This window comes from Cynocephalus volans, chromosome 1 (genome assembly GCF_027409185.1).
Source record: "Cynocephalus volans isolate mCynVol1 chromosome 1, mCynVol1.pri, whole genome shotgun sequence".
Taxonomy (NCBI): Eukaryota; Metazoa; Chordata; class Mammalia; order Dermoptera; family Cynocephalidae; genus Cynocephalus; species Cynocephalus volans.
Window position 1 is genome coordinate 100,310,069 of NC_084460.1, and position 26,900 is coordinate 100,336,968.

General features: G+C 33.1%; 1 protein-coding gene across 1 annotated transcript in view; it reads left to right on the top strand.

The window, feature by feature from the left end:
• The window catches only part of NAALADL2 (N-acetylated alpha-linked acidic dipeptidase like 2), a 757,732-nt gene that overhangs the window by 593,935 nt on the left and 136,897 nt on the right, over positions 1-26,900 (top strand). Inside the window, exon 11 of the mRNA XM_063104553.1 lies at positions 2,033-2,128. Within this exon, the coding sequence (XP_062960623.1) occupies positions 2,033-2,128 (96 nt within the window). The remainder of the gene's footprint in view (positions 1-2,032; positions 2,129-26,900) is intronic.

Genomic DNA, 26,900 nt, shown 5'->3' on the forward strand with positions numbered 1-26,900 from the left:
TGATAATAATGTGTTACCACGTTATTGGCAGCTTAAAAAGTCATAGGGCAGTTCTACCCAAAACATATTTTAATATTGTTTTGAAGTTGGCTTGGCAATATTTAAAGAATCATGTATACTCTGTCTAGGCTTTTCTAGGTAATCATATTTATCAAAAACATTCTATTCTACCAGCCTTAAAACATGCAATATGTAAAATAGAGAAGGAATTTCAGATATGAGTTTTTTAGTCAAGGTGTCTACAATAGCCAAAGCAATCCTGAGCAAAAATAAATAAATAAATGAATAAACCTTACTTAAAATTATACTACAAAGCTATTGTAACCAAAACAGCATGGTACTGGTATAAAAATAGACATGCAGACCAGTGGAGCAGAATTAAGAACCCAGAAATCACCCCTCAGGTTTTTAGCCACCTGATATTAGAAAAAGGCAACAAAAATCTACACTGGGGAAAAGACTGCCTCTTCAACAAGTGATGCTGGGAAAACTGGATATCCATATGCAGAAGAATGAAACTAGAAATGCATCTCTCACCATACACTAAAATCAACTCAAAATGGATTAAAGACTTAAGTGTAAGACCTGAAACTGTAAAATTACTAAGGGAAAATACAGGTGGAACACTTCAGCAATTAGATCTGGGCACAGGCTTTATGAACATGAGCCTGAAAGCACAAGCAGCAAAAGAAAATATAAACAAATGGACTATATCAAACTAAAAATCTTCTGCACAGCAAAGGAAACAAACAGAGGGAGAAAATTTTTGCTAACTATGCATCCGACAAGGGATTTATATCCAGAATATACAGCAAAAAACCAAATAACCCAATTAAATAATGGGCAAAGGAGCTGAATAGACATTTTTCAAAGGAAGACATACAAATGGCCAATAGGTACATGAAAAAATGCTCAACGTCACTAGTCATCAGGGAAATGCAAATTAAAACTAGATTGAGATACCACCTCACACCAGTTAGACTGGCTATAATCAAAAAGATGGTGAATAACAAATGCTGGCGAGGGTATGGAGAGAAGGAAACACTTCTACACTGTTGCTGGGACTGTAAATTAGAATATCTGCTATGGAAAACAGTATGGAGGCTTCACAAACAACTACAGATAGATCTTCCTTATGATCCAGCAATCCCATTCTGGGTGTATACCCAGAGGAGTGGAAATCATCATGTCAAAGGGATTCCTGCACTCCCATGTTCATCACAGCTCTGTTTACAGTAGCCAAGACATGGAACCAACCTGAATGTCCATCGATGGATGATTGGATAAGGAAGCTGTGGTATATATACACCATGGAATACTACTCTGCCATAAAATAGAATGAAATACTCTCATTTGCAACAACATGGATGAGCCTGGAGAAACTTATGTTGAGTAAAATAAGCAAAGCACAGAGGGATAAATACCACATGATCTCACTCATAAGTGGGAGCTAAGCGAGAAAAAAGGAAGGAAAGAAAGACCACAGTAGTGTGTTGGTCTTGCAGAGGGAGAGAACATTCCTTGGGCTACAAAGTGGAGTCGGGGGAGAAAGTAGAGGGGGAGGGAGGTGGGGATAATTGGGTGACGGACACCAGGTACTGAAGCAATTTCTGGTAATGGATATGCTGCCAGTATGAATCTGGCCCTCACATCATGCCTCAAGGTGTGGCAATCAGCATTGAATCTAATAAATAGTCATAATAAAATAAAATTTTTTTAAAAAGGTGTCTACAATAAAAGCCTGCATTTTTTGGGGGGGGGGGGTCGGGGAGGTGGTGGGAATGTCAAAAATCTCTTTTGGCAAGGAAACATTCTTTTGCAAATACATATAATGTCATGAATTATAGAATTCTACTCCTTTTAATTTGTAAATATTCTGTGATGGGTAATTAGGTAAGCAGAATTAAGTACAACAATAAACAGAAACTAAAGCAATTTGAAGTCCTCTTGAATCTTTAAAGAAAATCCAATAAACACTTAAAAAATGAAATCAATTATGAGTTTAAAATGTTTCTTTTTTTATTTACCACAGGGTCCAAGTTTTCTCTCTGAGGCCCTTTTTCCTAAACATGCATCAAAAATTGAAGAAATGGATCCTTTTTTCAACCTTCATGAAACCGTTACCAAGGTAGGGGAGAAATGCATTCATGAACAAGATGGGCATGTTTTGTTCTTTTTTTCTTGGTAAATTGGAGAAAGAAAAGTAACTGATTGAAAGAAATTTATATATTTTCATTTGTAGAAGGTACTAGAAAAGATTTTAGTACATTCTATTATTTTGCTAAGGAGGAAAGGTGATAATTTGCTCAAGATCATAGAGATCCTAATTATTTGTATTAAAAATCAATCCTTAATAAAACAGTTTTTCCCTTAATCTGAAAATAGGTTTCTGGTATATTCTGAAATGTACCACTTCACTTTAAATTAAGGACAATACAGTATGGGTCTTTGAATTACTCTTCAAAGTTTCTTTCAATATTTAAGGTACTTGTTTGTTTGTGGTACTTTTTGGTTGCAGTAATAAAATAAAGCCTTTTTTAAATGGAAAAGTTAGACTGCATTCATAATAAGAAATGTTTTTGCTCTATGGTGGTTATTCTTATATTTTTACTGTATTTTCCTAGCTGTAAGTTTGTTATATAAAGAAAATTAAGTTTTACAATACAGAGTAAATATATTTAATGTTCCTGGCATCACATGTCATCATATTGAATTTTACCAATTATTTATTTAACATGTTATAACCTGCCTTTTGGGGATAGATTTTAAAAAGAATATTTGCATTTCAGTATCATTAAAATAATCCATATTTATATAATGATTACTTGAAATATTGAATCATTCTGAAATCTTAGTGAAGTTTTACAAGGCTATTTTACTTTGTTAAAATAAGAAGTGTGGTAAAAATGAATTGAGCTCAATGAGTGGCAACAGAATGAGCTCAGAATATCAAGACTAGAGTCTCTGTCTCTGACATTTAAGAGCTGCATGAATTTATTTATATTTTCTAAACCTTTAAAATAAGAGGAGTTTGAATTACATTTCACTTAAGATTCTTCTAAGCTCAAAATATGTGAATATTAACCATACATTTTTTAATATTTTTATTTCCAATATCCCAGTTCCTTGATTTAATTTTCAGTATTTTCATCCTTTGATCATTCATTTTTTTAAATTTAATTTTATTTATATTTATTTTTGTGGGGTACAGTGGTGTTGTTTCAATATATGAATATTTTGCATATTGATTCACTTAGGGTAGATAGCAGCACAGTTTTGTCCCCATTGGTTTACCCCTTGTCTCCCCCCCACCTCCACACCTCCCAAACTCTGGTAAACATTATTCTATTCTTCACTTTTATTTTTTTTTAACACACTAAGATTAATATCCTTATTGCAAAAATAACCCTTAAAAATGAATTGCAAAAATCTAAGCTGAAATTTGGTGAAAGACATGAGCAGATAAGACACACACACCCAAAGAAATACACATGGGTAATAAGTATGTTCTAACATCTGGTTGCAGAGGGGGTGAGGCTGTCACAGCTCCCATCTCCCAGGATCCCTTGGGTAGCGCTGGCTTCCCTTACTGGCCTGGACGTGCAGCAGCGGTGGCGGTGGGGACAGGGCTAAGGCCCATGGCCTGTCTCCCAGGTCCCCCGGGCGTCAGGCTGGCTTATGTCACTGGCCTAGATGGGCCTATCGTTCATTATTATTTAGATATAGCAAGATAGGAGTAACCCCAAAGTACCTCTTTAGTATTCAAAATTTTAGCTGTATTCTCAATAATTGGAGATTATGCGTGCATGCATGTGTGTGTGTGTGTGTGTGTGTGTGTGATGAATATATATATATGTGTTTGGGTGAATATATGTAGATAAATATATATTTGTGTGAATACGTACATATTCATTCAAATATTCTAGATCTTTAGAGTCTACATGAATTTATTTTTAAGCAAAACATTAGAGGATTTTAGGGCAATGAAATAGTAATTTTTTTCAATTTTTTTGCTTTTCTGGGGATCAAGAAAATGAAAGATTTTTGTGGAAGGGGCAATTTGAGACTATGTTGGCATCAGATATATAATGAGATGATAGTGTCTTTCACATGAAGTCCCCAGTCAGAGAAAATGTTAGGCTTTTGATTTTAGAGGTATGAACACACACTTGATTTTTAATGTCTGAGGTCTCGGTACACTTAAGAACTGTAACTTCTGAGAGCATGTTGGGAAGCAGGGATGGGTCAGTGAGTTAATAAGGGAGCATAGAGCATCGCCTGAACTATATAAAAGGTCAGTACTGAGTGTGTGAAAAACAGACAGAAAATAAAAGACCGTTAGGGAGAAGACACAAATTTATTCAAAGATATTGGTACATGTTCTACATGTGTTTTCAAATATATCTAGTTTACCCATTAAATGGATATTGGAGAGAATTCTATGTCTATGAAAAAATAAAATCTGCTTAAGTACAGAAGAAAGAGTTGTGTGACGTTATCTAGGACCACATATACTTATCCAGTGTTGATCATGTTTCCCCACCAGCATGTCTACCTGCACTCGTGTTACAGACATAGGCCAAGGGAAGAAATTGTGCTTCACAATTTCAGTCTTATTTCACCAATAGCAGAACGGAGGAACTGTAAAAAGAAGTATTTGATAGATAAATTATCTTAATGTCAAATTTTCTTTGGTCAACAACAAAATCTAAATACCCATTAATATAGAGAAGTTAAATAGAGTATATGACTAGAAAATGGGGGCATGGTTTTTAGCTCTGTCTTGGCTGCCAAATTGTTATTATTATTTAGTATCACTTTATTTTGTTTCTTACACCAAAAAGGAGTACACTCACAATGCCCTTTTTTACTAGGATTCCATGAAGTTGAAAGGGATGATATATATATATTGTCTCGAGAAATGTAGTATGTAATTAAGTCATTTTAATAACACGTTAAAAAAATACTAGGGCTAAAATCTAAAGCAGGCTTTTGCCTGCATTTTCTGAATTTTATTTTACTTTAAAGCAATATATACACACGAGTGTATGAATAACATAAATATGAAAACATATAACAAAATTAAATAATTAAATGCTGAGAATGCATTTAGTGTGTACAAATGGAGTATACAATTTAATTTGTGAAGAGTTGAGGTCTTTAGAATACTTTGTTTTGCTAATGATAATAGTGGTATTATCACAGCGTATGACATGTTTAGTACACTTCTATTCCACATAATGTGATATTATAGAAATAACATTTGATTTTGAATAAAAATTTCCTTCTAGGTGTAAATTCTTAATTGTCAATTATGACAAAATGATATGAAATATGAAAAACACTTTGTAAAATTATGAAGCACTATTATTGGAGTTACAACAATATTAAAGCATTTTTAAGAAACTAGAAGGAATTAAAATATTGAAGATACTTTTTCTTATTTCTCCCAATAAAAGTTTGTATTTGATATAGCACCATTAACAATCACATATTTTATATTAACTAATTAAATAAAACAAATATATGCATTTAATATGAATATATACATGTGATACAATCTATTATCCTTTTCAAGTAAGTAACTCTTGGCATTTTATACTTTTGCTATACACAAGTAAAATTTTATGTCAAATTAAATTAAAATTTCTACATACTAAAAAGTGAATGATTTATAGCTAGTGCTTTGCTAAATTTAAGCAATATTTTAAAATAAATAAACCATACTCATACATGGGATGTGAACTGTGAGTCCTTGAAAGTAGTTTTTCAATGTTGTGCTGTAATGTTTTTTTTTTTTTTTTACAAAGTTTAAATTTGTCTTGGCATTTTTATTTTTGATATAAAGCATGGAACCTAAGAAAGTAATGAATGGGGCTTAATATTGATGTCAGAATGTGTAATTCATCATGGCTCCAATGACAGTCAGGTGGTACAGTATAAAATTGCCGAAGGGCAGCATATGCTGCATTGATGCTGAAGATGTTTTTCTTTGTTTTTTATTCAAAATTCTTTAACATTTACTTGTACGTATTTATGGGGTACAGTGCAGTGTGTTGTTTCAATACATGCATACACTGCACAATAATTCACTTAGGGTGGATAGCACAGTTTTGTACCCATTAATCCACCACTTCTCCTCCTCCACCCACCCCCATAACCACTGTTCCTATTAGAAGATGTTTTTCTTATCCTCTATAATTACCTTAAAAAGATAGCATTTTTTAATTATCAAAAAAGTCAAACTAATTCCTTTGAAGAGTAAACATGAATAAAATACCAATACAAATCCTAGCTTCTTAATCCTTTAATAAGTGAATAAAAATCACCATGGATTCATGTTCTGAAATAGGCTTACTTCTTCTCCTACACCTAGTAATTTTCTAGTTATGTTTCTAAATCTTCAACATTTAGCTCATAAATTGTTATTAGTCTACTGTAAGCCAAGCATGCAGAAAAACACCTGAAATAAAAGAGCAATTAATACACAGGAGTAGGTCTAAGGGAATAGAAAAGGTGGGTAAATCATTTTAATATAGTAAACTGAAAGAGATGGTAGTAATGTGAACAAAGTACAGGAGGGATAAAGATGGAGCTTTTGCCTCCAACTAGGAGATTTGAGGAATTCACCAGAGAGGTGACATTTGAGGAATTTAAGAAATTTCTGTTTTATCATAATGTCAATGCATTGACCCTGAGAGAGTGTTTTGGAAAACAGAAGACAGATTTGAGATACAATTTTAGAATTAAATGACAGGTAATATGACGTATGAGACATGCTGTGAAGAGTCAAGGATAATTTCAATAGTTCTATCTTATCCAAAGTTAATATTATTGAATAATTATGATGAGGGGCTGGGCTGGAGAAAGTGATAATGGGTTTGACGTTAGACATGTGGAGTTTGGGGGTGCTATAGAGTATCTAGGCCCATACATTAAGGCTGCAGTTGGATAAATGAAGTCGATGTTCAGAAAGAAGTAGGGTTTAGAAAGGCACTGTTGAATATAGTAACCACTAGCAACATGAGGATTTAAATTAAAAAATAATTTAGAGTAAGTAAAATTAGAATTTCAGTTTCTTAATGGCATTAGTCACAATTTACATGCTAGTGACCATGTATGCAAGTGGTTTCTGTATTTGACAGCACAGATTATAGAAAATTTTCACAATCTCTAGTGATGCATATGGTTACCCTGGCAACATTAATGCAGAGGAATGAAGAGCAAAAGAGAGAGGAGAAGAGATCCAGGACAGAGTGGTTTATGTAATCCACAAGCAAAGAATATTATAAGAAGGAGGAAATGTTCAAAAGTATATTCTCCCAATCAACTTCTCACTCAGTATAACTTTTGAGCCAATTATTTGGACTTTTAAAATTGTTTTCCTCTTCATTTATGCCAGATTCTTGGATCTTTGCTATTTTCAGTAAAGAGTTTCATATGGCTTGTTACCCATATCCTTTGCCTGCTTAACAGATGTATATCCTATATTTATTTTATATTTGTTTTTGGATTTAATATATTTCATTAGACTTTTCTTGCTAAAATTCTGTCTATAATAGACACCCAATTAATAATGACTGGTAACTTGTATTTAAACAAAACAAAATAAAACACTACAGGTATATTTAGAAGAAAAGAACTTTAAAATTGAATGTGAGTATAGGGTATTTGGGGTGTCAGAAGATAGGCACTATCTATTATATTATTGGATTGATAGCACTTTTCATCTGGTACCCTAAATGCTCTATATTACATATAAAAATCTCTGAATACGAATGGTACATCTATCCAGCGAAATAAAAATGCCTTATATATGTGGTACCATGGAAACCAGCAAATGACCTGATTTTGCTTGTAAGCTTCCTCAAGAAAGATCAGTTTCTTAGTCCTTCCATTGTTTTCCCCACCTTGTTCAAGAAAAAAAATTCCTTACTTTTAATTAGTATAAGATATACAATATTGATAAGCATAGGGCTTTCAAAAAGTATTGTTCTTAAATGCATATATGTTTCTTTTTTTCTTACATAATGTTTAAGCAGGATCTGTTATTAAACTTATTTGGGTAGTTTACAATAGTACAAAGAAAAAGTAGCAGAAATACTCATATATAATGGGAATGAATACATATTTATTCCCATTATAAATAAATAAATATTTAATTATTAAACATCTATTTAATAAATAATAAATAAATATTTATTCTCATTGTATATGAGAAATTAGCACAAAGTGATTAAATTTCAGAATAAGACAATATTTGCATAAAGCCTAGAAATCAAGGTTAGTAATTCTTATATAGTTTGTATTCTACCAATATAGTTATATTTACCTTTACTTTATAGATATAAATTTTTACTCAATTTTGCAATGGTGTGAATAAGGTTAATGGTATCTTCGGTGATGAAAAACATTTAAATAAGTGTAATTTTTAACTATTTTAGTTAATATTCATTGCATTTGTCTGTCAATCATCCTTTAGGGTTAATTAACCATGATCACTTTGAATAATAAAATCATGATATTCACTAACATTATTTTAAAATACATGACTTGTGAAATAAGAATCTGAAATTATTTAAAAATGTCATTTTATAAACATAAAATGTCATTTAGAAAACATGTTTATACCAGTTATAATATTGTTAAGATTCTTACAGCATAGTAACTGAAAAGTTAAAACAGTCTATTCATTTTATAACTGTGGAATAGAGAGATAGGCTAAAATACAGAATGATTTAATTTCTCTTGAGATGCCATTCTAAGCTAAGGCTTTGAAAAATATATCTCAGTAGCCTTAAGTAAAGTAAGAGAAAAAGGAAGAGACAAAATATCTATTACTTAGTTTTTCGAATTTCAAAGTATGTGTATTCATGAGGCTAATAGAATTTCTAATACCGGTCTTTAATACTGAGAAAACTTGGCTATGATTTCTAATTCATATGAGTAAATTTGAGTGTCTTCCAACTATCTCTAATATAGTCGATATATTGTTTCCATAAAATATAAAAATATTGTATTCTATTTAGAAATGCAAGTTTAAGGATATTCTTTAATCCTGTGTATGTGTACATTTGAGATTATCCAAAATTGTGGATTTACAGCTTTTGTTTTTTAAAAAAATTTACAGTTTTCCCTGATATATCAAATTATTGTTACTATATGCAAAATGTCTCCATAGAGGTCTACATGCTATGTTTTCATGACACAAACTAAACCAGAAAATATCCCAGATATGTATTTTCAATGCAGAGATTGTACTTTGTAATAAAGAATGTTGGTTGGAGCTACTCAAGGGAGATGATGGCATATTAAAACCAACCACTTATGCGTTGAAAAGGAAATATTATAGGTGTGTATTTTCTTCATAATGTATAATTAAACTCAATATCTTCGTTTACTGAAATTGGAGATTGTGCTGACTATTTTCTATTGCCTAGAGAGGTTTGGTTTATTGTTTTTCATTATACTGCACAAATATTATAGTTTCTAAAGGCATGCTTATACTGTTTCTCTTTTTCCTTTTTGCTTTTATTACTAAAAAGTGAATTATTGCATAATAAGTTGTCAAAATTTGACTCCTTTTTAAATATCAATTAATCATCAAAGTAGATATTTTGACAAATGCTACAGTATATTGAAAGAGTTATCACTACATATTAAGATAGCAAAGTGTAGAAAGGCTGTTATGCCCTGAGCATACTTTTCTTCTTTTATAATATATGAAGGCTGATTTAATATGTATTTGTTACATAATATAAATACTCTAGACATATAAATCAGAATGGGGGTTCTATAATAACCTGTAAACAATGCAACGAACTTTTAAAGACACAATATGCCTGTTTCAGGAAGTTTTCATATATACTTCAGGAAGTATTAGCCTCATTCTGTAAAGTAACATTTTCGGTGATAATTGAATTTTGAATGCTCTAAATATGAATGCTTCATTTTATTTTAGGCATCAGTCAATAAGTTGAAAGTAAGTTTTAATGTTAATTTTTGCATTATTTCTTTTCTTTGAAGAAGAGATTGTCTTTTTATACTATTTTCTGATAATATCATTCTCAAAGTGCTGTAGTAAAAGTACAGAGAGAAAGTGCAGAGTAGTCAAGGCAAAACAGTTAGCTCTAGGTAGGTAGGTCAAAGTCCTTCCAAAAAATGCTGTTAAAACAAACTTACTGTATAATAAAAGATATAAAAGCTGCAGGCAATATACACTTATTAAAAACAAACAAATGAACAAAAAAACTAATATACTAGAAGAATCTGAGCAAGCTTTTAAAGACTGTTATAATGGACTTTAATCTTGATACTTAAGTGTCCTGGAGGCACCCACTGCCCTCACGGGTGAGTGTAATAAAAGATCTCCTTATATACATGTACATAAACACACACACACTCATCGTATGGTATGAACTAATGATACAGATTTTCAGTGCTAATCGCTCTCAGATTTATTCTTTGGAAAATCCTAAATTACATGTGAGTGTGTGTGTGTGCATATGTGTGTATATATATACACATATATATGCACACACTCTTCTCTTGCTTTATATATATATATTTGTTTTGTTGCTAAACTTTGGTCCCGTATAGTCTGCTACTATTTGTGTAATATAGAAAATATTCAACATTGCAGATTTTTGCAGATTTCTTTTAAATGTAGTGTAGTTATCATCTGAATGATGTAATGTCTCTTGAAGAGTTTGCAACAATTATTTTAGGATATAATGAAGGTATTCCCAAAATAGGAGCGTTTTTATGATATTTAAATCAAATTTTAGGGACTGAGAAAGAATTCAATATAAAGAAATCAAGCAAATTTATGTTTTAAAAGCATTGTAATAGAGAAACAATATTTATTTTGGTCAAATTAGGATTTATTTACTATGTCCATTTCATTTTATAAATTTAAGGCTTAGGATTTCATTATATTTGAAACTACTGTGGCCTTAAGTTCAATAATATTATTTCTGCATTCTAAAATACAACAATATAAACAATCATAGTTATATTCCCAGGTTTTTAAGAAAATGAAAAACTATGGTCCTTATAATTACTGATTTTTAAGAAAACAAGAATGGGATAATCCATTTTAGAGATATTTCCTTCAAAAATGAAAAAAAGTACATATCAGATAGAATGTTTTTGTTTGCTATTAATAAAAATCCAAATGCAGTCTTGTTTAATTAAAACAAAGGAATTCTATTGACTCGTAACTGAAAAGTCTAGAAGAGGCATGCTTCAGGAATGGCTCAAACACACCTGAAGATCCACTTCTTTCATCCTCTCAGTTCTGCTGTTTGTGTGGTACATTGTACCAGAGAAATTCCTTCACAGTGTAAAAATATCTTCACATAATTCTGTCAAAGTATGAGAGGGCTCTTTTCTGGTGACTTTCTCAAAAAAGCGATGATGCTGATTTCTAGAAAAAGCGATGATGCTGATTTCTAGAAATACCCAGCAAAAATGACCTCTGTCTTAGTGGTCTGAATTGGTCTCACACTCTACTTTGAACCATTCCTTGTGACCAGGAAGATAACTATGCTGATTGAATTAGGCCTGGTTTACATAAACCAATCCCTGTAGGAAAGAGATTAAGGTTTCCCTGATTAATTTAGGACAATCATTCTTTTTGGAACTGGGGTCAATCTCATTCTTAGTGTGTGGCTGCTGCAAAATAATATGAGTTGCAGAGTAGCAATGATGTTGCAGAGACAACCAACAAATCTGCTATAAGTTATAACCATGCTGTTGTCCACAAAGGAGTAATAATCAGTATTTTGGAAAATGCAAAAGCAGTGCTAAACAATGGAGACGATTCTGCTAATGGGGTGCTATATACTCTTGTATGTCTAGTTGTTATAACTACCTGTAATGAAATAGGAGACGGAAAAAAGAGAAAAATACAGTGTGGGAAGTTTTCATAAAATTAGTTTGGTTCATTGCACGTATTTCCAGAGTTTCACTGCATCCTATGGAGTATTCAATGGACTTGAGAAGGGTTAAAAACCTCACTGTATTCATGAAGCAAATTTCTTTTCCTGCCCCCTTGGTAGACATTTGAATGTAATCACTATATTCACCCTGAGATTCAAAGTCCTTCTCAATATATCACCTTAGACTGTCACTACAAATTGATTAGATTTGACACATGAGAAAAATGTATTTTCCAACCTGGATCCAAAAAGCTCATTAGTTATAACCCTCCACCTATAAGGAGGACCTGATCCTTAGAAACTTCAAGGAATCACTGGTTTTAGAAGCCCCACTACTGTGAGGACCTCTGTAAGCCTATGTACAAATTGAAGAATCTAAGAAACAACTAATTTTTTGGATGATAACATATATTCAAAATATAAGGGACTGTTAAAAATGAAAAATATATAGGAATATGCTGGAAGGAATATGTGCCTTCCTGCTATTAAAGGGCTAATATTCTTGTCATTGTTAAAAAAATTCAAATGCATGCCTCTGTGTATAGAAGCATATTTAAATGTTCTATATCATGTTCACCCAAGGACTTCATGTTTAAAAGATCTTGTTTACTAAACAAGTGGTAATTAATTTATTTAGAAAGGTAAATAAATCACTATTTCTCCATTTCAACATTGACCCAGATTTTAACCAATGACCTATAATTACCAATTTAATGAAATAAGCTTATTGATATTGAAACACTGTGCAATGGAAATATCCTTCAACTTAGCTGTCAGTATTTACTCATGCCTTTGTTTGATTTCTCATGTCCCAGTTTGAGGGATACTTGTAAGTATTTGATATACGGCATAGCGATCAGTGATTAGTCTACCAAGTAAAAGTCTCAAATTTCTGCTTCAGCCATAGTTTATAAGAATATCTAAAAAGACTAACATTTCTCCTTGTCATACACAGGCCAAAGAAAATATATTGCCATTCAATTTAGCTGTTAAATATAGCTGTTGGTTAGGTGCTTGAAATGTTAGTAATAACAGACTTCAAGATTGAAATATTAGAGATACATATTTAGGAACCTATAGAGATAGTATTTTAGTTGCTGTTCGTTTTGGCTGCTCACATCAACTTTAATACATAAAGAATGGAGGAAGGTATAAAAGAAGTGTATGACATTTGGAATAATTGAGAAGAGGGCAGTAGGTACCAGACAACTTAAGAATACATGGCAAACGTGAAAAAAAAAGTTTGTAAAATACATGAATACAGAACATTTGAACAATTAGTACATAGTCAGTAACTCAGATCGTAAGAAATTTTATGTTAATACAATAAACTAAACATTAGTCACAACTCCTGAATGCTAATCAATTTGTATGCCATAGAGACATTTATGTGATCTAAGTAACTGACATCTCCCAGGGCAATGGAAAGAAAAGATGAATTTTATGAATCCTTTTCACCGTTTCTTACCCACTTATTTCTTAGCAAAGGGCCAGAAGGAAGACTCAGATACGCTTACTGAAATCATTTACCATCCATTTAATTCACACCCTTCAGAGGACCCTAGTGACAATCCCGCTACATTTGGGGGATTTTCCTGATGTCAGTGAGTTACGTAATTAAGCTCTTTGACCCCAAGCTGTGTATGGGAAATGTGGTCACTGTGCCTAGACCTTGTGTATTCAGTTTTAAGGGTTGCCTCAAAACGGCCATATTCTCTCCATTGACAACCTGGATTACACAGGTACCGTTTTTCTCCATGCTAGTAACTGGGATTCAAGTCCATGAGCTTTTTTGCAGCTATTTTTACAATTAGATTCAAATTATTTTACTTTTAAAATAAATTATGTAACTGTTTTCAAAACATCTAAACATATTAAACTGTATCATTTGGAGAATTTTAACAAGCATAAGAATGTGGGCAAATTTACACATTCAGTTATTTTTCTAAAGAGTCCGTCAAAACAAATCTGCTAGTAATGATGAAATATTCACTATGCCAGTCTCTAACAATTAGTCAGTTTTGTAACTAATTGTAGTTGTTCTTGTATGTACACTATTTCCTCTAATAGATTAGAGTTTCTGTAGTGAAATTTCTTCTTTCTTGCCCATCTTTGTATGTCCCATAACAGCTAATAGTGACTTTCACTGATTAGTCGTATTAATGACGTTACATGTTTTACTAAGTAACTAGAATCTTTTTTTCTTTGACGATCTCTTCATTAGCAGTCACTTAGTCCCTAGTTCAGCTGCAGCATAAAGCATCATGTTTGCACTAATGCCACTGGGGTTGGTAGTCACAGTTAAGTAACAGGAATTAAGACCTACATGGAGCTTCTCTAGCAAACAGTTGGACCTGTTGACTAACTACTTCACCTGTTTAAACTGGCTTAACTACCAAACTGGCTTCTGCTCATAGCAGTTTTTCTAAGTGTGTTACTCTTAAATGTGATCTATTTTTATTTTTTTTATTTTTTTTTAATTTTTTTTGTTTTTTTTTTTTAAATTTTATTTTGTCGATATACATTGTAGCTGATTATTGCTCTCCATCACTAAAACCTCCCTCCCTTCTCCCTCCCCCCTCCCCCCCAACAATGTCCTTTCTGTTTGCTTGTCGTATCAACTTCAAATAATTGTGGTTGTTATATCTTCTTCCCCCCCCCCCCGGTTTGTGTGTGTGTGTGTGTGTGAGTGTGTGTGTGTGTGTGTGAATTTATATATTAATTTTTAGCTCCCTCCAATAAGTGAGAACATGTGGTATTTCTCTTTCTGTGCCTGACTTGTTTCACTTAATATAATTCTCTCAAGGTCCATCCATGTTGCTGCAAATGGCAGTATTTCATTCGTTTTTATAGCTGAGTAGTATTCCATTGTGTAGATGTACCACATTTTCCATATCCACTCATCTGATGTTGGGCATTTGGGCTGGTTCCAACTCTTGGCTATTGTAAAGAGTGCTGCGATAAACGTTGGGGAACAGGTATACCTTCGACTTGATGATTTCCATTCCTCTGGGTATATTCCCAACAGTGGGATAGCTGGGTCATATGGTAGATCTATCTGCAATTGTTTGAGGAACCTCCATACCATTTTCCATAGAGGCTGCACCATTTTGCAGTCCCACCAACAATGTATGAGAGTTCCTTTTTCTCCGCAGCCTCGCCAGCATTTATTGTTCATAGTCTTTTGGATTTTAGCCATCCTAACTGGGGTTAGATGGTTTTGATTTGCATTTCCCGGATGCTGAGTGATGTTGAGTGATCTATTTTTAAATATGCAAAGAATAGCAAACATTTTTGTGGTTGATAAACTAAATTGTTTTCTCCACACCTTTATTTATTTATTTATTTTTTATGATTTTACTTCTGGGATATTTTGTAAGTCCTCTTCATTTAAGATCTTGAATATGACCATTTTCTGAAGCTCCCAGTGGATGTTTTAAACACCCTAGTTTGGAAGAATGAGACTAAGGAAGATCAAGTAATTATGGTTCATTTTATCTGCTTATAGTGATTAGTAATCTTGGCTAATCCAGACTAGTGATTTGAATGTTTGTGTGCTTGATGTTGTTTGGTAGCTCTCTTAGATTTTCTTAATTTTTTAAAAATTCTTTTTTCCTTTTTTTTTGTCCATCCACCTGGGTTATTTCAAAAAGACTATCTTCAAGATCAGAAATTCTTTCTTCTGCTCTTTCTAGCCTGTTGCTTAAGCTCTTGGTTATGTTTTTTTTTATTTCACTGAGTGAATCTTTCAGTTCCGTGAGTTCTGCTACATTCTTTTTAAAGATCTTAATCTCTTTGCAAATTATCATGTCCTGGATTTTTTTTTCTCATTTCATTATGTTGTCTGAGTCTTCTTGTATCTCAGTGAGTTTCCTTATGATTGTTGCTCAGAATTCCTTTTCAGTCATTTCAAGAGTTTCCTGCTCTGTAGAGTCTGGTATTTGAGAATTACTGTATTCTTTTGGTGTTGTCATTTTTTCTCAGGTTTTTAATATTTCCAGTATCTCTATGTTGTTGTCTGGTCACCTGGTAGAGTAGTCACCTCTTGTATTACTCTGGAGTGGGCTCTGAGGAGAGAGACGTCCTCTTCTTTTTCTGGTCTCTACTGGTGACACGCCTTGTGTTAATGCAGTCAAGTGTCTAGTGGGCTGTCTGCATGGTGTCTGTGTTCACTGCTGCAGTGTCAAGTTGCTTTTGCAGCAGCTGTGGCTGTGGCAGTGGCTGTGGTGGGCCACTTGTGTGGAAATGGTGTTTTGGGCACAGTCTGCTGCTTGCCTGCTTCTGGGTTGAGGCTGCTGCTCTTGCCTCCTGCCTTAGGACTTCAGGCCTGTTCTGCCACTTTTCTGCTTCCAGGTGGAAGGGGCTACCTTCTATATGTCTTTCTCAGATTGTTAATGAAGTTGAGTGTCTTTACATATGTGTATTGGCAATTTGAGTTTTCTGGATGTTTGCAAATACGTTTCTAAGTACCTGTTAAAATTACTTTCATTTTTTTAATTGAATAGTTTGTTTTTCTTATTGATTTGTAGGAGACATTTATATATTCTGGCTATGAGCTTTCTGTCAGTTACATGTGTTGCAAATACCTTCTCCTAGATTTTGACTATTATTTTCTCTCTTTTTTATTGTATTTCTTGATAAGCAGTTCTTAATTTTAGTATAATCTTGTTTCCTTTATGTTTAGTGCTTTTAGGGTATTAAATTTGTACCTACTCTAAGAAAAATTCTTTGTTTTTAAGTCTTTATCATTTTTCTTTTCACATTTAAATATTTAATCTAGCATGATTATGATGATGATGATGACTTTTATCACTTAGGGGTACAATTTCCATTTTTCAACCTAACTGATAGTCCTATCTGATAGTTTATGGTTTCCTGACTAATTCTTCTTTAAGAACATCTTGATTACTCTTGTCCTTTGCACTTTCACATAAATGTGAAAATTAGCTTGTCAAATTTCACAAAGGCCTTCCCGAGATATTGATTTGAATTCAAGTCAATATGTAATTGTTTAACAAACACTTGCTCGATCCAGTGCTGTTGATTGTTCTCATTACCAGCTTCAAATGCCATGATTGCAAAAGCAGGGTAAATAATTGAAAATCCTACTTTTAAAGATATTTAGTGTTGAAATTATCCTTAAAAATTATCCTTTAAAAAATTCATTTTATGGATAATTAACTCTACACACAGAAGTGAAGATCAAGAGTATAGAAGGTATATAACTGAAACAAAACTCAGATAAAACTGTTCTCTCCCCAATCCATTCATTCATACAATCAGCATTTACTCAGCACCTGTATATGTACAGTAGTACAACAATGAAGAAAATAAGAAACTGTACTTGCCCAGTGTTTCACTGTATCATACTCACACGTACCAAAATAATAATAACAATAATAATAATAATAATAATAATAATAATAAAACCACTAGGCAAATCTTTAATAAACACATTCTGAGTGCTGGACACTGTGTTAGTTGCAGAATCTATAGTAGTAAACAAAAGACGAATGATAATTATCCTTATGGAGCTGAGAGTCTGTGGGAAATACATGTCACAAAAATATATGTATAAATACAAACTCTGCTAAGGTTCTGAGAGAAAGTAAAGAATACTGTCAGAATGTAAGTAGGACTGTATGGAGTCCTGCCTAATATGGGGTATTTGGGAAATTTTCCCTGGAAAAGCAATTTTTGCATTTTGTTCTAAAGTATATGTAAGAATCATCTAGTTAAAGAGAGAAAAGAAAAAAGCCAGGCAGAGAAACTTGTTAACTAAAATCTTTAAAAAAGAGAGAACACAGCTTATTCTAGGAAATGAAAGGCCATGTCACCAAACACCAGAGCGCCAGAGTAGTGGTGGTGTGAGTCAGACTGAAGAGGCAGGCTGGGCTTCATCACTGATAAAATGGGACCTCATGATTCATCAAAAAAGGAAGTTCCCAAGACAGTATAAAAAGCATTCTGAAAACAATGAAATGGGTTTTCAAAGTCAGTACTCACAGTCTTTAGGATAGGCAATGATGACTGATTTCATTGATTTTCATTTGGCAGTAAACAGCAGACAGTGGAGCTGACTTGTCTGAGTGGTAAATTGGTTCAATGGTCTGACAATGATTGAATAAAGAATGGAGAAGAAGGACGTGGAGCAAGAGAATCCAGTTTAAAATAATTAATATTTGTTAATTTGCAAAACCCTGAGCTAGAAGTCTAGCTTAAAATTAATTTATATGTAATTATAAACATAAATAGAAATTGTTTAAATCTCCATTTTCTTGTCTTTTCAACTTTGTTAGTGAAAAGTTCATTTTCCATTTTTATGTTCAGAATCTTTAAAATGATATTTGTCACCAAGTGTGGACTCATATTAGACATGTTAAAGACTTATTTTTGGTATATTGATGTATTTAAAAGTGACATTTCACTTCTAAATATCAGAATTAATATGTAAACAATAAGAACATGTTCCTAAGTACTCAAAATATTACTACACCTAATAGAATTACTAACAATTCTTCAATAATATCTAATATCTACTTCATATTCAAATTTTCCCAATTGTCTTCCATATACTTTCTGTGGCTGGTTTGTCCAAACCCAGGTGCAATTTTGGAGAACACATTTCATTTGGCTAAGCCTCTTTACATGGTCTTTTTTTTTTTTTTCCTTTTTTAAAAACATTAATCTGTTGAAGATATTAGGCTAATTATCTTATCGTTAGTTTTCCCTTCTAGATTTTCTGGATCTGTGGTATCATTAATCATATTCCTCTATCCCTAAGATATTCTATAAACAGCGAGTTAGAGTTAAAGATCTGATTACATTAATATTAAGCATTTTTGGCTAGAATACAACATAGATGATGCATACATCATATTGCATTCCATCAGAGAAACATCTTACCTGGTTGCCAAATCAGTAATTCCAAGATTGACCATTTGATGATGGTGATAACATTATGATCTCTCTATTGTACAGTTATATATCCCTTGTTGCCAGAAAATCATATCTGTGGTGTTAATTTATCAAAATCAAGTCAATGTTCATTTCTCCATTATAACTGATATGAAAGACTAGATCATGCTGCAGTAATAAAGAATTCAAAAATCCTAGTGGCTTAAAATGACAAAAAATTACTTATTCCAAGTCTGTGATTTTCCACTTGTTGTGACTCAAAAATAAATCTCCATATCAACACACTCTTTACAATCACCAGTGCAGGGAAAGAGCAAAATGGATGAGTATGCATGCCTCTTAAATGTTTTTGCCCATAAGTGACACATCATGCCTCCATTCATATATCATTGACTGAAACAAGTTACATGGCTATGCCTAACTTCAAGGACAGGGAAATAGATTATCACTGTGCATTCCTGACAGAGGAAAAGGAGAAACAGTGGTGATCAGCATTCCCGAGTGAGCCATGGGGCCGGCCCCAAAATCTCTAGTTTTACTAAATATTTTGAAATGATGATTTTCAAATTCTATCATTTATTCTATCTTTATTAGCTGACAGTCTTCTGTAAAATCAAACTATTTTTATCCTGAAATATAAGTTCTATGGAAAGGCAGGTTAAATGTTTAATTCTTTTTTTCTAAAAAAAATTTTCATGGAATTGGTTTAATAGCTGCCCCAAATACATATTTTTTGATTTTCTTTCTTTTAGTGTTTATATATATTAAAATTCCCAGTCATAAAAGCCTATAGTTGCATTCTAAATTTTCATACAATCAGTATGTCTCCATCAATTAAAATCACCTGTATTATATGCTCAGATTGCCACTACTTTGTTGAGGGAATTCTTTCAAGCTTGTCCTAAGATTTTCTGACATGTCCCCATTACTCTTCACCAGCTTCTTTGCTTTTTGACAAATGGTGTTCTAGACCTGCCTAGTACTTTCTCTGCTCCAAAAGAATCAGTCATTTTTCTAATGATCTGTGGTTTCTTTCTTTGGAGAATGGTAGTTAGAGAGCAATACCTGGCCACTGAAAGTGCTCATTGCTGATGGGGTGACATTACTTTTAGAATTTAAGTGGGCAGACCTATAAAATATATATTTTCAAAATTTATATAGCCAGACGAATTTCAACATCACAATGTTTTATTTAACTTTTAAAATAATATTATCTTTTTTCTTTTGCATTAAAAATTGTGATTCACAGTAACATTACTATAATTACTTCTAAAATTCTCAATCATGAAAGCCTACAGTTGCATTTCCAAAGTGGACCCTATAGCACAGTAATAACTTCATATTTTCTGGAGAAAAACAAGAGAATCTAGAGTCAAATAATTTCTGAAAAAGCTGCATATTGTATAGCATGTTACTGGATAAATCATAAAACACATTATTAAATAAGAGCCTTTGAAAAGCTGTGAATTAAAGATGCCTCCTTACCTTTGTTTAGACCAGTATATTAGTCTGTTTCTGCTGCTTATAACAAAATACCTGGAACTGGGTGATTTATAAGAAAACAAAATTTATTGCAGTTTCAGAGGCTGGGAAGTCCAAAGTCCAGGGAACACATCTGGTGAAGGCCTTGTTGGTAGTGACAGTGACACAAGGAACTCACAGGAGAGAATGGTGGAACAGAGAGAGAGAGGTCCTCATGAACTTTCCTTTTAAAGCCCTCAGAACCAGGCCCATGGTCACCATTAAACCATTCACTATGGCAGGGTTCTCACAATCTAATCACCTCTTCAAGACCCACCTTTCAGTTACCACAATAGGATTTCCCATCCTCAGCAGTTACAGTGGGGATTAGTTTTTTGTTTTTTTTTGTCTTTGGGTTTTTTTTTTGGGGGGGGGGGGCTAATCCAAGGCGGTCAGTATTTCTCAAATGGAACTAGTCTTTTTATGGAACATGTTTTGGGAAATGCTAGTATAAAGTAAAATCTAAGGATAAGGCCCTCCTTCAAAATTCAGTTCATACACTGGAGTTAAGATCTATTATTGTACATAGTTTCAGATGTCTTATAAACACATAAAAATGAAATCCTCTACCTTAATGATTTTCAGTAACTCTTTCTATTCTAGAAAAAAAAGCAATAAGAATTCTGTTAGATTGAATGAACTAATATAACATAAGGCTTTTTAATTGTTAATATTGTTTTCTATATCTTTGAACAGATTTTCTTAAAGATAGCTGAAAGTAAATAATTTGTAATTCCATGTATAGAACATTTCTTTCAGTGTAATAAAGTTCTAATCTAAAGTATGGATTAATCTTATACGAAGTAATTTAGTTTTCTGTGTGTGTGATTCTGTTCTCTTATTAAAGAAATATTTTCTGAAGGAGATATAGTTGTACACATAAACACACACACATCCATATAAAATGAATAATTGTATCTCCTCATAGAATCTCCACAAAGGAAGTGTGATACATATTTTTGGTAATACATTTGAAATATGAACCTTAGGTCTAATGATTACATTGTATTTATTATTACTTTCTATAATAGTTCATAAAATAATAAGCATTTAGTTCTATAAAATGTTCATTAATGATCTTCAAAATTATCGTGATAACGTTTTGTTTTTCAAGGCAATTGGCACTTCAGATTATCTTGATTATGAGTATTTATTTTTTATATGAATTATTGAAAATTCAAAAATGCAAACCCATATATGTGTTATCACTAAATATGATACAAAATGTGCACCTTAAACGTTGTGTCTATATGTCTGGCAGGTGTGATATAAGGGAAGGGAGGCACCTTTCTTTAGAATGTTACTTAAGCTGTCAAAAATAAACTTTATGCAAAAAGGCAGGAATATATGTTGATTTAATTTGCCAGTTGAGAATTCTTCTTCATTAAGATATGGATGCCTATAACTTTCTTTTAGATCAAAACTATTACATTTCAATTATTCTCCCATTATTTTTTCTTGATGGCAATTCGATTCACTTTGAATATCTGATTATAGAATTTCATGTGTTATAATTTCCAAGAGATGTTAGATAGAGTACTAGAAAGTATAAGAATGAATGGTTTGTGAGAATTAAAATCTAACAGGCACCACACCAGCCAGCAGCCAAAACAAAACAAACAAAACAAATGGGCTGGCCGGTTAGCTCAGTTGGTTAGAGTGTGGTGTTGATAACACTAAAGTCAAAGGTTCAGATCCCTGTACTGGCCAGCCACCAAAAAAGAAAACACACACACACACACACAAAAAAAAAACCCTAGCAGGTGGGTTTTGGTTGTTATATTTGCTATTTACATTTCAGAAGGAAGCACAATTCACTGGGAATTGCAATGATTCCAGGTAATGTTTGTGAAATGCTCAGCACCTGGAGCCCTGTATAAATATAAGAACCATGGGCCGAGCTGTGGCGCACTGGGGAGAGTGCGGCGCTGGGAGCGCGGCGTCGCTCCCGCCGCGGGTTCGGATCCTATATAGGAATGGCCGGTGCACTCACTGGCTGAGTGCCGGTCATGAAAAAGACAAAAAAAAAAAAAAAAAAAAAAAAAAAGAACCATCTGAGCAAGAGGAGCCTATGCAGCACTTAGGTTAGTGCTCACAGAGGACTTCTCTGACAGATTCTATGGCATCCTGGCAAAAAGAAAGTCTCTAGCCAGCAGCTCTCATTTCTTACGCTTGTTAGAGCTCTGTATTTATTGCCTATGGGTTTCCCTTAGAGCAATCAGAGGCAAAGCAATTACTTTACAGCGTTGATTTGGTCTAGATCTGGTGTACCCCCAATGGAGTTTTGTAATAACATTCAGCACAGCATGGTGAGCACTACAGCCATGTTTTGTCTTTCCAATCTGTCTCCTGCTAGCTTGTTATATCCCAGTTCACACGACTGGAGTTTTAGCATATTTGCTTTAGGTACTTTTCTGAAAGATAGCACAAGTGAATCCTTGGGTAGAGGGGTGAGGAGACCAACTACAAAGATGTATAATAAGTTTCACTTTATGTTCACTTTCACTATGATACAAGTAGGGGATGGGTGACAGTTTCTCGTTTTCACTGTTTTCCCTTGGTCTTCTTATCTGTAAGACATGGTTATAAAATGCAGACATAGCATTCTCTGGGGAGAATTTATTAGATAATTAAATTAATTAAGATAGGGTATGTGAAAGTTCATGGCATGATTTCACCCAATATATAGATACTATTTTTAAAAACTAGATATGATTCCCATTTAAAATACACAAGCTAAATGAGAATTTAAAACAATAGTACTCTTGTTATCAGCAATTCAAATGAAGCGTTCTGAAATTCAGATAATTTTCTTTTCTTTGCTTTGCTCCATATTTTAATCATCACTGAACTATAAAAAATATTTTACTTTTGAATATGTGCCGATATCATATACATTTTAGACTTTTATACTTTGCCAGAAAATGCTTCCAGAGTACTTGCTTCAACTGGCTCGTTTAGTTTTACTCTCAAATATCCAGTTCATGTGTCCTCCAGAGAACTTTCCTTAGATACAAACAATTTCTATTTCAAAAACTTCATCATTAAGCCTTATTGCATCTCCTGAAAGCAGTACAGCTTTTTAAAAAAAGATATTCTTTTCCTCTTCATAAATTCCAACTCCAAAAATAATAAGGTTACGCTTTATATTTCTAGTAAGAAGAATCAAATACTTTGCCTAGGGTCACTTGTCTTCTCTCTTCATAGGTTTAGTTGTCCCTTTTGGAAACTAGTTACAAGTATTTAATTCAGGAATATAAAATTAAGTGTTTTTAATGCGATGAATACATCTGTCCTGCCAAGGGAAGTTGCTATTGGCTACGGAGCTAATTCTTTTGGCAGAAGCTTAATTCTTATTGTTTGCATATAATTAGTGAGTTGGATGCCTGTGAGAACAAGATAATTTATAAAAGAAAAATATATACAGATGGACCACAAGTACAGATATTACATCAGCAACTTATTTCACACTATTTTAACTCACTGTATTCTCTTCTCCAACCTCAGTATCAACTCTTCAGTCCAAAACTGCTTGGAATTCTTTATAACAAAGATAGTTTTGTGAAAGAAATATGTGAAATAGTCTAGTTACATTTTTAGAGGAAGTTCTAGACTCCAAAACTTCTCTGACTTTATCACAGACCTTCAGTGAAGAAAGATTCTTTCCTGGCCCTCTGATACCTGCCAAGCTCTCGACTGTCCCTTAAGTGTCTCTGAATAAACTGTTGGTATATGTTTATTGGGGTACGATAACAAAACACCACAGACCAGGTGGCTTAAACAACAGAAATTTATTTTCTCACTAGAGAGTGGGAAGTACAAGATCAAGTTGCCAGGTGGAATGGTGTCTGGTGAGGGCTCCTCCCTTGGGTTGCAAATGGCACCTTCTCACCAAATGCTTATATGTCCTTTCCTCAGTGTGTGCACGTGGACTGAGAGAGCAAGCTCTCTGGTTTCTCTTCTTATAAGGACACTGATCCTTGTCAGATCAGAGACCCACCCTTATGACCTCGTTTAAGCTTAATTACTTCCTCAGAGGCTCCGTCCCCAAGTATAGGCATCCTGGCTGTTAGGGTTTCAACATATAAATTTTGGGGAACACATGCATTCAGTTTATAACAGTGTGCTTAGCACCCAAATTTTAGATTTTCAAAGGATGTTTAGTATTCATATCAACACATGAGTTTTATATATTTAACTCCAAAATAAAGATTAAAGCCCTCTTAATCTAAAAGGATATAGCTACTTTGGGAAACAATTTGGCAGTTTCTTAAAAAGTTAAACATAAGCTTACCCTATGGCCCAACAATTCCATTTCTAGGAATCAACCCTGGAAAAGTGAAAACCATGTCCACAGAAATACATGAACACAAATGTTCATAGCAGCATTATTCAGAATAGCTCCACACTGAAACAATCCAGATTTCCATCAATTTTGTAAGTGAATATACGAAATGTGGTATATCCATACAAGTACATATACCTCTCAGTATCTGGAGGTTACTGGCTCCAGAACTCCCATGGATACCAAAATCTGTGCATGCTTAGATCCCTGATATAAAATGGTCTACTATTTGCATATAACTTATGAACATCCTTTCGTATACATTGTCATCTCTAGATTACTTATAATACCTAATACAATGCAAATGCTATATAAATAGTTGTATTGTTTTTAAAATTTGTGTTATTTTTATTTTTGTATAGTTATTTTTAATATTTTTTGAATATTTTTGATTTGCGGTTGGTTGAATCCACGGATGCAGAACCCATGGATACAGTCGGCTGACTATAAATATTCAGTAATGAAAAAATGAAATACTGATACATACTTCAACATGGATGAACCTCAAAAACATCATTCTAAGTGAAAGAAACAAGATACAAAAGGCTACGTATTGTATAATTGTATTTATTTGAAGTGTCCAGAAAAGACCAATTCATAGAGACAGAAATCAGAGGTTGCCTAGGGCTGGGTTTGGGAGCCTATGAGACTCCCAGGATTGGTTGCAAATGGGGCTTGAGGGAATTTGCGGGGGAGAGTGATGGAAATATTCTAAAACTGGATTGTGCATATGGTTGTCCTGGATTTAGGTATTGGCCTACTTCATGCTGAGTGACGCTAAGTTACATAACTTCTCTAAGCTTATCTCCTCAGAGACAAAATATGGATGACATCAGGAGGATTGTTGGGATTACAAATAAATTATTAGTTTTTTTTTTTTTTTTTTTTTTTTTTTTACTACAATGTCTATAGCATTGTTTATATGGACTACAAGTATTAAATGTGTTTTCTTCTTTCAGTCCTGGAAAATATTTCTTTAATATATTATATAATTCATATGTTTCATTAATTCAAATTTACTTGTATTTAGCTTAATGGGATTTTTCTTCATAACTGAAGAAAATTATTAAATCAGTGACAACTTATAGTGACACAATCAACAACAAAACTGTTATTTTGAGTATAATGAACATACATCAAACTAACTTTTCAAGGGCAGTATAGGAAGGCAGCTCATGTCACGTATTTGTGGTATGTTTTAAGTCTTTTTACTGAATGTTATGAGCTTGAACGAACATATAGCATTTAATGATTAAGTGATACATCTACTAATATGAGCGTTTGTGGGAAGTGACTGGTTGGTTTCACTCTAATTCATTTCAGAGAGGTTCTTATCACAGCTAATCCGAAGAAAAAGCGAGATCATAGAATTCCTATTATTTAAAGATAGGGCAGCAGGAGTGACTTGGGATTTATAGGAACAACAGAACAGAAATAGGGATCTGAATATTGTTAAGGGTTTATACAAGTCCTTCACCACAGCCTACTAGATTTTTTAAGGTATGAATTTGTTTTTATCTCTTCAGTAAGGTAGACTAACCTAGACATTGTGCACATATTTAAATATTTCCAGTCCATTTCTCAACATTCTACCTAGGCTTTGTAATATTTGCAGTTTTCTTTTTGAAATCACAGACAACATTTTATCAAATATTAAATAAGAATCCTTAAGCACGTGAAGGGTCACATGACTGCACAACCAATGTGTACAACTCATTTTCTATTTGATAGGTTTTTAAATGCTTTATGCAAAGCAAAGTAAACAATCAAAAACTAGAGAGAAGCTTGCTCTTGAGAAGCAGAACTTTTTTCTGGATTTTGACTACCATTTTTGCTCATTACATAAAAGCCTTATTTCTGTCAAAGTTCATGGTTCATGAGCAGAAGCAGAGCAGAGAGAAACCATACCTCAAAGTTAAACATGGTGCTAGCTTGTCTTTTTTTTTTTTTAATTCTAATTGTTCAGTAATAAAGTGAAGGTAATTATATAATTTTTCTTGTTCTAAAGAGCATTTTTGAAAGAGTTAAGCATTTTCAATAATTTCCCACTATCACAAGCACTAAAGCTTAGTTTCTCTAATATCCTTTTTTTTAGGTAACATGAATTCTAATTATTTGTATGGGGAAGGCAATGAAAGGAAAAGTAGATGCCAGGAAGAACAAAATGTTCAAGA